The sequence below is a fragment of the Dysidea avara genome, chromosome 7 (genome assembly GCF_963678975.1).
Source record: "Dysidea avara chromosome 7, odDysAvar1.4, whole genome shotgun sequence".
NCBI lineage: Eukaryota > Metazoa > Porifera > Demospongiae > Dictyoceratida > Dysideidae > Dysidea > Dysidea avara.
Window position 1 is genome coordinate 27,689,709 of NC_089278.1, and position 14,740 is coordinate 27,704,448.

At 40.8% G+C, this 14,740-nt stretch overlaps 1 protein-coding gene across 1 annotated transcript in view; it reads right to left on the reverse strand.

Annotated features, from left to right (window-relative positions):
- Nucleotides 1-792: 792 nt before the first annotated feature.
- The window catches only part of LOC136261251 (uncharacterized), a 39,080-nt gene continuing 25,132 nt past the window's right edge, over nt 793-14,740 (reverse strand). The window contains exons 5-6 of the mRNA XM_066055223.1: nt 2,077-2,229; nt 793-992 (exon numbers count right to left, since the gene is read on the reverse strand). Of these exons, the coding sequence (XP_065911295.1) occupies nt 934-992; nt 2,077-2,229 (212 nt within the window). The 3' untranslated portion in view covers nt 793-933. The remainder of the gene's footprint in view (nt 993-2,076; nt 2,230-14,740) is intronic.

Sequence of the window (14,740 nt, forward strand, 5' to 3'; positions counted from 1 at the left end):
ATTAGAAGGTCTGCATGCAGCTTTAATGTGACTTGTAACCAGCATGTACATATCTAAAAATAATAATATTATAGTTAACTAGCTAGCTGTTTGTTAGCTAGAATTTTGAGACACTCTAATAGTATTAGAGTATCTCAATCTTTCGCAGTAATTTTTAAGGTGCCACGCGATCTATTTTTTTTTCCATTCTTAGATTAAAATCTGTGCAAAATTGGGTTGGTCAGGTCCGAGCAACAACTTTTCAAATCGGTATGGCCTAAAGATTCACTTATGTCTAGTATTGTTGAAATTTCGCTATTTATGCACCCACATAAGGTAGATAAAGCAGTGACCTTTAAACTTTATGATTGTACTAGTGGTGGGCCATCTAGGCTAACATATAGGGATGGTTGGGAGGTTACTTCTCCTTACTTCATTCTTCACATCTCCTTCATAAAAATGCAATGCAACCACGAAAATATCCTTGATATCAACTTCACAGTAGACTACAGGTCTATTCATGCAAGGTGTTTATTTACCGGTTTCTGTACTTTAGCACTGTAGAAGCATAAAATCTACTAGTGGGCATGGCAAAAAAAATGCTGAAAGGAATTCGAAAATACTGCCAAATACCGTAAGGCTCATCTGACTCTCTCTAAGTCTTATACACCGTTATGGCCTGACCATGGCAATCCCGGCCCACTCAAAAGTACAATTTGCACCTGAATCCATGTGGATGCATGCCCCAGTAACAATTAAATGCAATGATACATTTCAGTACTACTATATAGATATGGGCAAGTAACACCAAAATTCATTTAAATCCAATGATTACAATAATAATATTAAATACTTCAAAACACAAAACATGAACAATTTGAAAGTTATACGCCAGCACTATATGTAAGGAAGCACAAAACTCATCGTTATGTAACCATTGGAATAAACATGTCTTTATCCATTACTATTCTTTGATTTCATGTTTCTCTTTTTCCTAGAAGTAAATCCAAACTCTGTTGGTAAAAAGAGTATTAAGTGTTATAATACACATAATTAGCTACAATGAACATGCTATTATATTGTTTATATAACGTTATCACTACATACAAAAAAATGTGGGAGCACTGCATTATACTTTAGCAAAAATTAAGACAAATATATGCGTGACCATAAATCATATAACACTTAACCTTGAGAAAAAATCAAAATATTAAAGTCCTCACACAATTTTGTCAACCACTTCATGAACCCTCAAAATAAGCATTATTCACAATTGCTGTTCACACTCATAACATCAATACTGAGTGACACTAATTTTGTCTTACTCCATATTAACTCTGTCTTGGGATCATAACCTGAAACAATGCCTTGCCTGAGACAAAAACAGACCACTGGTCCCTATACTAGCTACTGGTAGTCTGTTTTTGTCTTAGGCAGCACAGTATTTGAATTATGGTCCCAAGATGGAGTAAGACATTGATATGTGAGTTTTGCTGTGTAGACTATCAACCTGTTGTGTGCTGCCAATTAATTAAGTATTGAAAAGTAGTAGGCAAACAAGCAACTGACTAAGGTGGTACAAAAATGTTGTGAAGTGCCCTTGAAGGTAAGATGTAGGTCCGCATGATCAAAAGCAGCTATACAGTAAAATGATACATAGCTCCATCATATACCAGAACATACAGTACCCAGCAACTCTATAATTAAACAGTCACTTTTACATTTTGACAATACTAGTAACTGGGGGTCCACTAGCTGCAATACTTTCTACTATATAATATTCTCATATTAAGGATGCTAACAGTGGTTAGTCCAATTTGAATCACAGACTATAGTCAATGAAATAACACATTAGAGTTTCCTACAGGAAAACCCAAAGGAGGAATGTCTTGCAAGGGGTTAATAATCCATAAATAACCAGCTGTAGCTACTTTTGTACTTTAATTTGCAAGGTTTTGTGCCTATGACTGAAATAGCCTTGTTGTGCTACATATATACCTCTGCATGATTGTTTTACAGGTACAGTTGTAATTCAATAAATAAGTAGTTTATACAGTAGAATTCATTAGCTGTAACATAATGTACTTTTGCACCTACCACATAACTTTTGTGGAGAATGTTTCTTCTTTCTTTTAGGCAATGGTGCTATCCATGTACTTGAGCGTTTTTTTACCTTCTTGAATAAATCATGATCCCAATATGTAAAAGGAACACTTTGATTCCTGCTTCTTTTATTCCCCTTTACCAAATCTGCAAAGACAATATCCAGTCACTAACCAGTATCAGCTATAGGTAGTATCATTTACATTGCAGCACATTGAACACTACCTCTTGTTTATAGTCATACAAGACAAACATCAGTTTTGCCCAATGAAAAACATTTTCAGGGAATTTGCAGGGGCTTTATGAGCACTTGTAATATTATTTTCCTAATATGTACAAAGTACATGGTTATCAATGTAAAGGACTTTAAACAAAAACTGAAACGTTTTCTGTTTTCAAATTCTAATTAGTAATTCTATTGTGTGTATGTGCTCTTTGTTTTTGTATTTGTTATCCCCATGGCCATTTGTTTTTGTAGTTGCATGTTGTGTGTAATATCTGTGGGGGAGCACCCTGTGCAGGCTTGTGCCTTTTGTGTAACCCCTGTCTATTGACATGTGTAATTGATAATAAATAAATAAATGTATAAATAAAGTAAAAGCGTAGGGCGTAGGTTACTAAAATTATCTTATAACCCAACTTTGGAATTTTCCCACCTGGACATCTAACACAGTTAGAATCATCCACACTATACAGACATGTAACCAATGCATATTATACCATTGCAAATGTATGTGCATGGCTAGACTACTATTTCAGAGTAGGGGCTTATCACAATTAGAGTGCATTAACAAGCATACGTAGGGAATCTCCATTGCAAAAGCTGGTGATTTTTTGTAATACTTTAGTGTCAATATCTACACCCAAGATTTTCTAACTAGCTTATAGTAGGATATTGTTGAGGGGGAAATATTTTACAAAAGACCATCATTCAAAATTTGGAGGGGGGAAATTTTTTGTTTCTTTAGGATCAAGACACACGGTAGTGTGTTGTGCGGCCCAAGAAGCCGGCGCGCCACACCGTGAGTATATTTACAGGAAGAAAGTAAACGCGATTTTCACACCTTTGTAGCTCCGTGATTCCTTATCCTATTGAAACCAAAGTTGCTACAGAAATGCCAGCTAGGTAGGGGAGTCCACATACCAAATTTGAAGAAAATCGCTCCAGCCATTTTCGAGATACAAGCGGCCAAAGTTTGGGTTTTTTTTCTTCATTTTTTCTTCTACTTTTCGCACACTTTGCAAAATCCGCAATAAAACACAAATTCGTGCTTGGATCGGGCTGAAATTTGGCACACTTAAAGGGCTCATTAAGGCGAATCTCAGTACCAAGTTTGGTAGGAATCCGATGAACATTCACGGAGTTATGACCGATTATTTGCGTAAAATAAGGTCGAAGGTCTGTCACGCCCACAGGGTAAACCGCTTGAAGGAATGAGCTGAAAATTGCTATGTAGATGGAGTAACTATCGTAGGAGTGCCTTTTTGTGGTTTGAAAGGAATCCAGTTGAAGGCCATCGAGATATGACACAAAACCCAACCTATGTCACAATTACGCGATTGACTTTTATGAATAAAAAAACTATTAGTTTTCACGCCTACCAGGCAAACCGCTTAGAACAGTGAGCTGAAAATCGGTGTGTATAGCTGGAATAATTATCATAGAAAGTCCTTGCAGTAGTACAGAAGAATCGGATTACAAACCACATAGTTATGATTCCAAAGCCAACTACGTGTAGCATATGCGAGATTGAGATACTCTAATAGAACAGTCACCCTAATAAAGCATTCAGCTACGTTTATAACTTACTCCATTATAGAATTATATGGCATTGCAAGTTATTCTGTAGGGAGTTCAGCTACAAACAGTTAATCTTATAGACAATTCAGCTACAAGCAAGTCATCCTGTAGAGAGTTCAGCAACAAATATGTTGCTGTAGAGATTCAGAACATTATAAGTCACACTGAAGAGAATTCAACTATAAACAAGTCACCTTGTAGAGAGTTCAGCTACAAACAAGTCACTGCGTAAAGGGTTCAGCTACAAAAAAGCTACCTAGTAGAGAGTTCATCTAGATCAGCTACAAACAAGTTACTTTATGCAATGTTCAGCTACAAGTAAGTCACTCTGTAGAGAGTTCAGCTACAAACAAGTCACCGTGTAGAGAGAGTTCAGCAACCAATCAAAAAACCACCATGTAAAAGAGTTCAGCTGTACAAACAAGATATAACTCTATAGAGAGATCAGGCAGAAACTTAACAGATCACACTGTAGAGAGTTCAGCTAGAAACAAGTCATCCAGACTGAGTAGAGAGATCAACTAGAAAACATCACCTTGTAGAGAGTTCAAATCACCCTGCAGATAGTTCAGCTACAAACAAATCACCCTATAGAGAGATCAGCTAGAAGAAGTCACCTTGTAAAGAGTTTAGCTACACAGAAACTACCATGTAGAGAATTCAGCTATGAACAGATCATCCTGTCGAGAGTTCAGCTAGAAACAAGTCATCCTGTAGAGAGATCAACTAGAAGAAGTTATCTTGTAGAGAGTTCAGCTACAAAGAAACAACCATGTAGAAAGTTCAGCTGCAAACAAATCAAACTGTACAGAGTTCAGCTACAAACAAATCACCCTGTAGAGAGATCAGCTAGAAACAAGTCACCCTGTAGAGAAATCAACTAGAAGAAGTTACCTTGTAGAGAGTTCAGCTACACACAAACCATCATGTAGAGAGTTCAGCTGCAAACAAATCACCCTGTAGTGAGTTCAGCTACGAAAGGATCACCCTGTAGAGAGTTCAGCTAGAAACAAGTCATCCTGTAGAGAGATCAGCTAGAAGAAGCTACCTTGTAGAGAGTTCAGCTACAAAGAAACCACCATGTAGAGAGTTCAGCTGCAAATAAATCGAATTGCAGAGAGTTTAGCTACCAACAAATCACCCTGTAGAGAGTTCACCTAGAAACAAGTTATCCTGTACAGAGATCAGCTAGAAGAGGTTACCTTGTAGAGTGTTCAGCTATGAACAAACCATCATGTAGAAAGTTCAGCTGCAAACGAATCATCCTGCAGAGAGTTTAGCTACGAGAAGATCGCCCTATAGAGAATTCAGCTAGAAGAAGTCACCTTGTAGAGAATTCAGCTGCAAAGAAACCACCATGTAGATAGTTCAGCTGTAAACAAATCATCCTGTAGAGAGTTCAGCTACGAACAGATCACCCGGTAGAGTTCAGCTAGAAACAAGTCACCCTGCAGAGAGATCAGCTAGAAACAAGTCATCCTGTAGAGAGACCAGCTAGAACAAGTCACTTTGTATGTAGAAAGTTCAGCTACAAAAAAAATCACCCTGTAGAGAGGTCAGCTACAAACAAATCTCCATGTAGAGAGATCAGCTAGAAGAAGTTACCTTGTAGAGAGTTCAGCTACAAAAGAAACCATCATGTAGAGAGTTCAGCTGCAAACAAATTACCTGTAGAGAGTTCAGCTACAAACAAATTACCCTCTAGAAAGATCAGCTAGAAGAAGTCACCTTGTAGAGAGTTCAGTTACAAAGAAACCACCATGTAGAGAGTTCAGCTACAAACTAGTGACCTTGTAGAGACATCAGTTACCTTGTAGAGAGTTCAGCTACAAAGAAACCATCATGTAGAGAGTTCAGCTGCAAACAAATCACCTGTAGAGAGTTCAGCTACAAACAAATCTCCCTGTAGAGAGATCAGCTAGAAGAAGTTACCTTGTGGAGAGTTCAGCTACAAAGAAACCATCATGTAGAGAGTTCAGCTGCAAACAAATCACCTGTAGAGAGTTCAGCTACAAACAAATCTCTCTGTAGAGAGATCAGCTAGAAGAAGTTACCTTGTAGAGAGTTCAGCTACAAAGAAACCATCATGTAGAGAGTTCAGCTGCAAAAAAATCACCTGTAGAGAGTGCAGCTACAAACAAATCTCCCTGTAGAAAGGTCAGCTAGAAGAAGTCACCTTGTAGAGAGTACAGCTACAAAGAAACCATCATGTAGAGAGTTCAGCTGCTAACAAATCACCTGTATAGAGTTCAGCTACAAACAAATCTCCCTGTAGAGAGATCAGCTAGAAGAATTTCCTTGTAGAGAGTTAAGCTACAAACAAATCACCCTGTAGAAAGATCAGTTAGAAGAAGTTACCTTGTGGAGAGTTCAGCTACAAAGAAACCATCATGTAGAGAGTTCAGCTGCAAATAAATTACCTGTAGAGAGTTCAGCTACAAACAAATCTCCCTGTAGAGAGATCAGCTAGAAGAAATTACCTTGTAGAGAGTTCAGTTACAAAGAAACCACCATGTAGAGAGCTCAGCTGAAAAGAAATCACCCTGTAGAAAATTCAGCCACAAACAAATTGCCCTGTAGAAAGATCAGTTAGAAGAAGTCACCTTGTAGAGAGTTCAGCTACAAAGAAACCATTCTGTAAAGAGCTCAGCTGCAAACAAATTACCTGCACAGAATTCAGCTACAAACAAATCACCCTGTAGAGAGATCAGCTAGAAGAAGTTACCTTGTAGATTGTTCAGCTACAAACAATTCACCCTGTAGAGAGAGCAGCAAGAAGTCACTTTGTAGAGTGTTCAGTTACAAAGAAACCACCATGGAGAGTTCTGTAATAAATATATGTATTATATATATAACTAGCTGTAGTACCTGCCCTATCGTGCAGTATGTACAATGACATGGAAATTAAATGAAATTACAGTTGGTAATATACTATTATAGATACTTTATAAAAGACTAAGGAAACAATGTGGTGTAAGGATTGCATGAATGCAATAATTGTGGAGAAGTGCACTCTTATTGGAATATTTTGTGACGTAAGTTGCTCAAATTCTACCATCAACCAAACATACCATGAATTACTGTAATCTGCACTACAACGATTCTGTTATGACAAAATATAACGGCTTTATAAAATATAACAGCATGGGCACAGAGTGGGGGCTAGCAAGAAATAATAATAAATGAAAACAAAAAATTTTGAGTCATCCAGCCCAAGACAGCTCATGGAAAAAACCTGCCAGCCTTTTCTTTTGTTTTGCTCCACAGGAAAAACCGAAAAATGCTCCACTCTGCTTTGTATGCATGTGTAGAAAGAGTTCAAATCATTGCTGCAAAGTCTATAAATAGCTCCCATTTTCACAACGTGCCCCACGTTGTGAAGAACAGTCTGCCACGGGACCGTGTCATTTCACTGTGTAGCTGCAGTCATCCCTCCTCCGAGCAAACCATCCAGGATATGCATAAAGACAAAAGAATAGAAAAGATAAATAGTTTCACAGATACATAAATATACAAAGCAACCATCTGATACATTTTTTTACCATAATACCTTCCTTACCACCATCCACACGTGCTGATCCACAATATCACAAAGCAGCAGACAAACCTAACTAAAGTGCATGTGTTTGCCTATCTAAAAACCTCACTATAGACTACATTACGTGTTTTGCAATCCCCTCTAACTAAAAGTGTCAATCTATCTGCTGAACCTACCCTAGATAGTGCCACATAAAGCATGCCGTGTGTGAAGCTTTCGTCCGTCAAATCTAATCCTACAGCCTTAAAAGTTTGGCCCTGGCTTTTGTTAATGGTCATGGCAAAGCAAAGTGCAATTAGAAATTGAAGCCGTCTAAATTCAAAAGGCAAAACTGAGTTACTCGGAATGAGAGGAATGCGTGGTATTATAATATCGTGTCCTGCATATCTACCGTGAGAAATCTTGGCCTCTACTGTGTTAGCCGACAGTTTAGTAACTACACACCTAGTGCCATTAGTAACCCTTGGAGGATCTAGAGAGCGTAGAATAATAATAGGAGCGCCTACTTTAAGTAAGAGAAGATGCTGAGGTAGTCCAGATACCTCTAAAGAGTTCAAGAATTCTGTTGGAAAGTGAACAGCCTGAGATTCATCAGGTATGGTGTCCAAGGACCTGTAGTCACAGCAGTCACCAGATAACTGCTCCACCAGAGTCATGTTGATGGAATGAGTGGTCTTGTTAAGAGGAGCAAGAATGCAGCGTTCAGAAAGCCAAGCCAAGTCGCTAAAGTTAGAGAGCAAATCTGGATACACCCTGGAAACCAGTTCCTCCTTGCTATCCACAAAGGTTCCCATGGTGTCAGGTAGCTGGACAACATCAGGTAGAGTGTCAATAGGAAATTTCCCATCTCCAATGGCCAATAGTTCTTCAGCGAATTGTCCAGCTGCCACATCCCCACACAGGTGCACTCTCATGTTAGTGTGTAGTTGTTTAACCACCACACTGTCCCACAGATGAGATCGCTTGAGGCAAGCATCAACAATGTTACCTCTAGTGCCACCTTGAATGACAGGTAGGATCTGCCTGAAGTCACCACACAGTAGCATGCACTTGCCTCCCATTGGATTATCATTCCCTGTCAGATCCCTCAGGGTACGGTCCAAAGCTTCAAAAGCACCTCTGTTGGTCATGGGGGCTTCGTCGACTACTATGGCTTTAGCCTCTATGATCACCCTACATAGTGCAGTTCCTTTCTTGATGTTGCACATGGGGATGTCCGATGCATGCAAGTCCAAAGGGATCTTAAAGGTGCTATGCAAGGTACGTCCTCCAGTCAAGAGAGTAGCAGCTATTCCGCTAGAAGCAGTAGCTAATGCTATGTCACCTACAGACCTAGAATAAGATTGATCAAGAAAGTTTTGCCAGTTCCACCAGGGGCATCCAAGAATAACATGCCTCCCTCGTCTCTATCTATCATGGAGCAAAAGGTGTCATAGACATCTTGCTGGTCAGCAGTAAGCAATGGAACATTACGATTTACGTATGCCTGTTGCTCTTCAGGATTATAGTCAATCTCCCTACGGTACACACGTGCAAACCTATTGCTATCCACTGCTTGAGGCTGGGGTAGCCCATACTCAGACAGTTCCCTACCTCCCATGGAAATAACCTTTTCCTGCAAGTCATTGAGAGCCACATTGAAGATGTCATCATTGAACTCCAAGTCATCATCCCTATGTTGAGTACGTTGCTGGTGCAAGAAGTCCTCTGCCATTGCTTCCTTGTGATTCTCGTAAATCTCCAGAGGGTTGGATGGTTCACACCAATTAAGGATCACTGCAAACAGGGTGCGAAGACTTGCAGGTGAGTTGCTGACTGATGCCTCTTCCATAGCCAAGTGGTACTGATTATCATCCTCAAGAAGACCTAACCTCAAACATGCATCCCTAAAGGAACTACAGAAGTCACCTTCAACAGTTCTCAAGTCAGCAAAAGACTGGGGTCCCCTAACATGATGAAGCAGCAATCGAAGGTAGAAGCATTCTCCCTGACGTGGACTGATGGTGTAGACTATGCCTATAACCTGAGCCTCCTTAACTCCAGGATGGTCAGCGACATCCTTTCCCTGTTTTCTCCTGTTCCAAGTCTTCCTGCTCCACGTGTAGTACTGAGGCACTTCTTCATACAACAGAGTCCTGGCGAAATCATCAGATTGACAGAGGACAAACAACTCTGTCAACGTAGTCTTCGGAGGGTCACCAGAAGCCTGTTCTCTTGCAGTCTCCTCAGTGAAATACACTCGTTGGCCATTCTCCAAGTGAACAGCAAGCTGTTCAACAGGAGGGAACCTTTCATGTATGAGGAACTCCAGTATTCTCCAGGCAGCCTCGCTGCTGCTGATGTAGCGTGCATTCTGGAAGTCTGAGATCTCATCCACCTGATCAGACCTCAGAGCAAAGGTTGCCTGATCAAAACCCTTGTGTACGTATTTCAGTACATACTTGATGGATTTGATGGACACGCAAAGCTCGACATTACAGTGACAGTTTAAAGACCGAAGCAGAAGTTTGTTGTAAGGCACAATCCACCTGTTGTCAATCTCTTGAGTAACGCGAGACCCCATCACCCTCATATTAATGGTAGCCACTTGTCCACCATCCTCAGGGCTCCTCCTCCTGTACAGTGGGTAACTGTCTGCACTTAGTTGGGTATCAGCCTTGAACTGCTTTGGGTAGCTCTTACTGCAACGGCCATCTTCCATGCAGGGTGAGTCAGGGTTGATGCTCCCACAGGGCCCATGTACCATGTTGGAAATCACGATCTGATGCAGCTCAGGATCAACCATTGGATCAGGGATCTCAGCACAGATGACGTCATCAATCTTATCTGGAGTGATCTTGTGCTCTGCAATAAGCCATTGCAGCAAATGGCAATGTGGCAAACCGCGCTTTTGCCATTCTGTTGAGTAGAGCCAAGCCCGTGGTTTCCCAAAAATCATCTCCTTTGTGAGCATCTCTAACAATTTCTTCACCTTAAGCCTAAACACACGGGCCACTAAGTCTGGACGGTCCAGAGGCTCTTGACCTGGTAGTAGATTGTTCCTAATCTCTGGCCAATTAGGATTGGTGGTCATGGTGATAAAGAGGTCGGGGTGGCCATACTTCCTAACGTAGGTCATTGCATCCTGCTGACGCTCATGCATGTAGCGTGGTCCACCAGTAAATGACGACGGTAGGATCACCCTACGACCAACATTCCTGGGGTCACCATCCCCATCTACTATTGCATCCCGCAAATCCTGGTAGCAATCAGCACGTAGTGCCTTTTGCTCATGCCTGAGAAACTGTAAGCGCTCAGTTTCAATCTTACAGTAGGCGTCAACCAGGAATTGCTGGAAAAGCCTTTTAGCCTTAAGCAATACAGGCACTTGCTGCCTGACCATGATGTGGTAGCGGTAATACACCATGGCTGTCAATTTCCTACCATTAGCCAATTTCAGGTTGATGTGCCATCCATCGGCGCCATAAGAAAAGAGTAAAGGATACTGTAAAGGATCATACCCCCTATGAAGTTCAGAAATGCGCTGCAAAGACCCATCCCTATAGTGCAAAACTATGTCCCTATTATTTACATTATCATTAGGCATTAGCACTCCTACCTCGTCACACATCGGGCTATTGTACCTCCTAGCATGCTCTCCTACAGGCCGTTTGTTCTCATTAATCACTACCCTAATATTTGCTGGCTCATCATGCTGCTCAAATATTTCTTTAGCTACCTTAATAAGTTGAACATAGTGATTATCGTCATGCAAAAACTCAGTAATACCCCTAACTATGTCAAGCCTTAACCCATCAACTATCCCACATCTTGTAGCGACTTCAGTTTGCTGGTTGTCGATAAAATAAATTTGGGAGAATTTAGGAAACTTACCTGTTGATGGAACTAAACTACCTATACGATGATAGACTTGACCCTGTACTCTAAAAGAAGGATTGAAGCCAGCCATAGTTATCTCGTTACAGCCAAAGCTTGTCATTTGAAATGCACTATTATACTTACGTATGCTAGCTAGATAATGTTTACCTGCTGTGTTTGTACCTTCATACAGGTGTCTCAAGAATGACTGGGGCTGTGGAAATGCCTCTAACTGGACATTACCCTTCAAGCAACAAAGGGATTCGGTCTCCTGGGGAAATTTTAATGCGCCGCAGTGTGTGCATTCTACACTAAGTGTGCCTACATCTGTAGTGTTGAAGAAGTTGTGTGGCTGATAGTTAAGCCCCCTAAAGCTTGGGTGTGTGCTTGCACGTACCTGTTGTCTGCGTGCTGTGTTAGCCTGCTGCTCCAGAGCTCTGTAGAGTGGATCAGCTCGAGCTTGTTGATGGGAAGCTGTATCTTGTTGTTGCTCCTCCCTCCTTGTTACTGGGTCTTCACGCGCAAGTCGACGGGCAGCTGTTTCACGCTGCTGTTCTTCTTCTCTGGTGGCCGGGTCCGCACGCGCAAGTCGACGGGCAGCTGTATCACGCTGCTGTTCTTCTTCTCTGGTGGCCTGGTCCGCACGCGCAAGTCGACGGGCAGCTGTATCATGCTGCTGTTCTTCTCTGGCCGGGTCCTCACGCGCAAGTCGACGGGCAGCTGCATCGTGGATCCATTCCTGTGATCTTCTTTCTTCGTCCTGGCGGGCCACACGATGGGCTTCTGCGTCACGTTGTCGTCGTCTCTGTTGTGAGTCCAGTTCACACCTAGCACTGGATGAGGTGGTAGCTCCAGTTGAAGTCTCCTGGCGGCACAGTATTTGTCGTTCTGCTTCTTCCCGTCTCTTCTCTGGATCCAATCTTTGGTTCTGCTTGCGTCTCTTTGCTTGAAACGCACAAAAAGTAGACGATCGTTTTCGCTTAGGCGGCATGCTTGGGCATGCTTACACAGCACATCAATTGAATTTGAATTAGAAATATCACGTGTGTACAGTTGGCAAAAACACATGCAGTACAGTGCGAAAAAAGGTGTACTGAAAAGGTGCCCAAAACGAAAAAAAAGATTAACACCAGCTGGACTCGAACCCACAACCTCGCGCACGTAAGACAGGCACCTAAACCATTAACCTATCTACTTCACCACATTGTCACAGCAATATTTTTGTCTTATAAAGACTTGTACAAATGGACTGAGATAGGTGTTTACTTGCGGTTTGCATGCGGTTTATAGAAAGAATTCAAGCGAATTTTAGTCTACACACCTGCCTTCAACGGCCCCTAGACGACTAACGATAGCTCGCACGAACTTTTCGAAAGCGTCATTGTTGAGCTCAATAATCAGCGCTTCCGTGACGCCAAAGACGCTTCCAAACGCGCAGCGGTTCGAGAGTACAATGCGTGACATCAAATGGAATGCAGACAGACAGACAGACGGCTTTTCACTCTTATAATATAGAAAGATTTGTACATTTACTGATAAAATCAGAAATATTTAAAGTACATCTGCTTCATCTTTTCTTCTTCCTGTGGTAAAGAAAAAAAGACAGGTTAAAAAAGTCCCAAAGCCGGCTTATGGCCGGCTTTGGGGTATACAAATACAAGTGAAATCTAATCCAAAACAGCCAAGCTGTAAAAAAAGTGTGCGGCCCTCAAAAAGGCTATGGTGAAAAAAGATGTGAAATCCAAGGTGGCGGCCAAGAAATGGCTGTGATGGTAGGTTAATGGTAAAAATTTTAATAACGGCAATTTAGGTGAATTTTTTTGCCAAGACCAAGCGACACAAAAATTCACCTGAATTGTCATTATTAAAATTTTTACCATTAACCTACCATCACAGCCATTTCTTGGCCGCCACCTTGGATTTCACATCTTTTTTCACCATAGCCTTTTTGAGGGCGCACTCTTTTTTTACAGCTTGGCTGTTTTGGATCAGATCTTTACTACCCCAGTGGATATGAAATTGTGTGTATGGGTCCTGTGTGTGTAGATGACATTGGCACATCTACTGCTAGCAGCTGGGAATGTACTTGCTCATACATGCATGATGCTGTGCATTTCAAGAACTTGGAAAACTGCTCCTTAGTGGTCTGACATGTGAGAGCAACTCACATAGATATGTACCATAAACCATAGCATACATGCCATGCACACAATCAGCTACGCATGTACAATATGCTACATATGTAGTATATACACCTAACACAGCTTATATAAATAGTAGAATGGACACCAAAATATTAGATAGAATGAGCTGACAAGCTATTTAGAGACCCAAGGATGATGTGGATGAGTAAGCTTGTGGGTAACCTTGCCGACATAGTCTGAGGGACTCTATAAATAGTGTAGAAACCATTCTAAGTACTTTAGAAAATTTCCCCTAGGCAAAGAAAGTGCAAACTGTGGCTGCTAGCACTGAGACTGATTCACACTTTGAGTTGATGGTGTTAGCACCACCTCAAGCACCACACTGTACAGTGTTAGGGTAGTTACCTCTTAAAAGTAACTTGTTACTTATTACTATTACTTGCAACAGTTACAGTTACATATAACTCATAAAATAAAGTAATATTACATATTATATTACTTTGTGTGCACAGCCTTAAGGTGTCACACTTGCAACTAACACCTTATCACGTGGCACGATTGCGTTGTTGGACAACGTGTAAATCTTGGTCATAATTGTATTCAAGAGAAATTAACTGATCAGTAAGCTTCATTCATTAATTTGATGTGGACTTCATTATTACTTCGTTATTTCATTGTGACTTAGTCTGTTGGCACCTTGCCCTTTGCAAAAAGAGGAAGGGTCTGGTCACTCTAGCATTACAGAGTTGAAATTTAATTAAACAATGACATCACAATAATAGCAACAAGAATGGCACATCTAACGACCATACAAAGTAAGTAGTTCTAGAAATAGCTTAACAAAAGGTAGTTAACACAACCAAAGATAGTTTCCATACTAATTAGGTAACATCATGAGCACATCAGTTACAACTACAAGGCCCTTTACTACTTGTTCTTTTAAGAACACCCTGTTGTTGACTACAAGCAGCCTTAATCATGACTACAAGCAGCCTTAATCATAATGCATCTTCACAAAACTTTGTGACAAACTGTTATAGTATCTATGGTAACTCCAAAACAAACGTCAAAAAAAATTTTTATTTACCAACAATGCAATCTGATTGGTGCTACCAAGAGAACATAATATATATATATTATATATTATGTACTCTTGGTGCTACCTGTTTTCTGTAACATGCTACAAATTTTGAATGCTAGAGTGACCAGACACTTCCTCTTTTTGCGAAGGGGCGGGCGCCGCTAGACTAGTTGTGGCTAGGCATTACTCAGTGGATTAGTAATGAGATCAGTAACTTTGTTACTTGCAGTAATAAA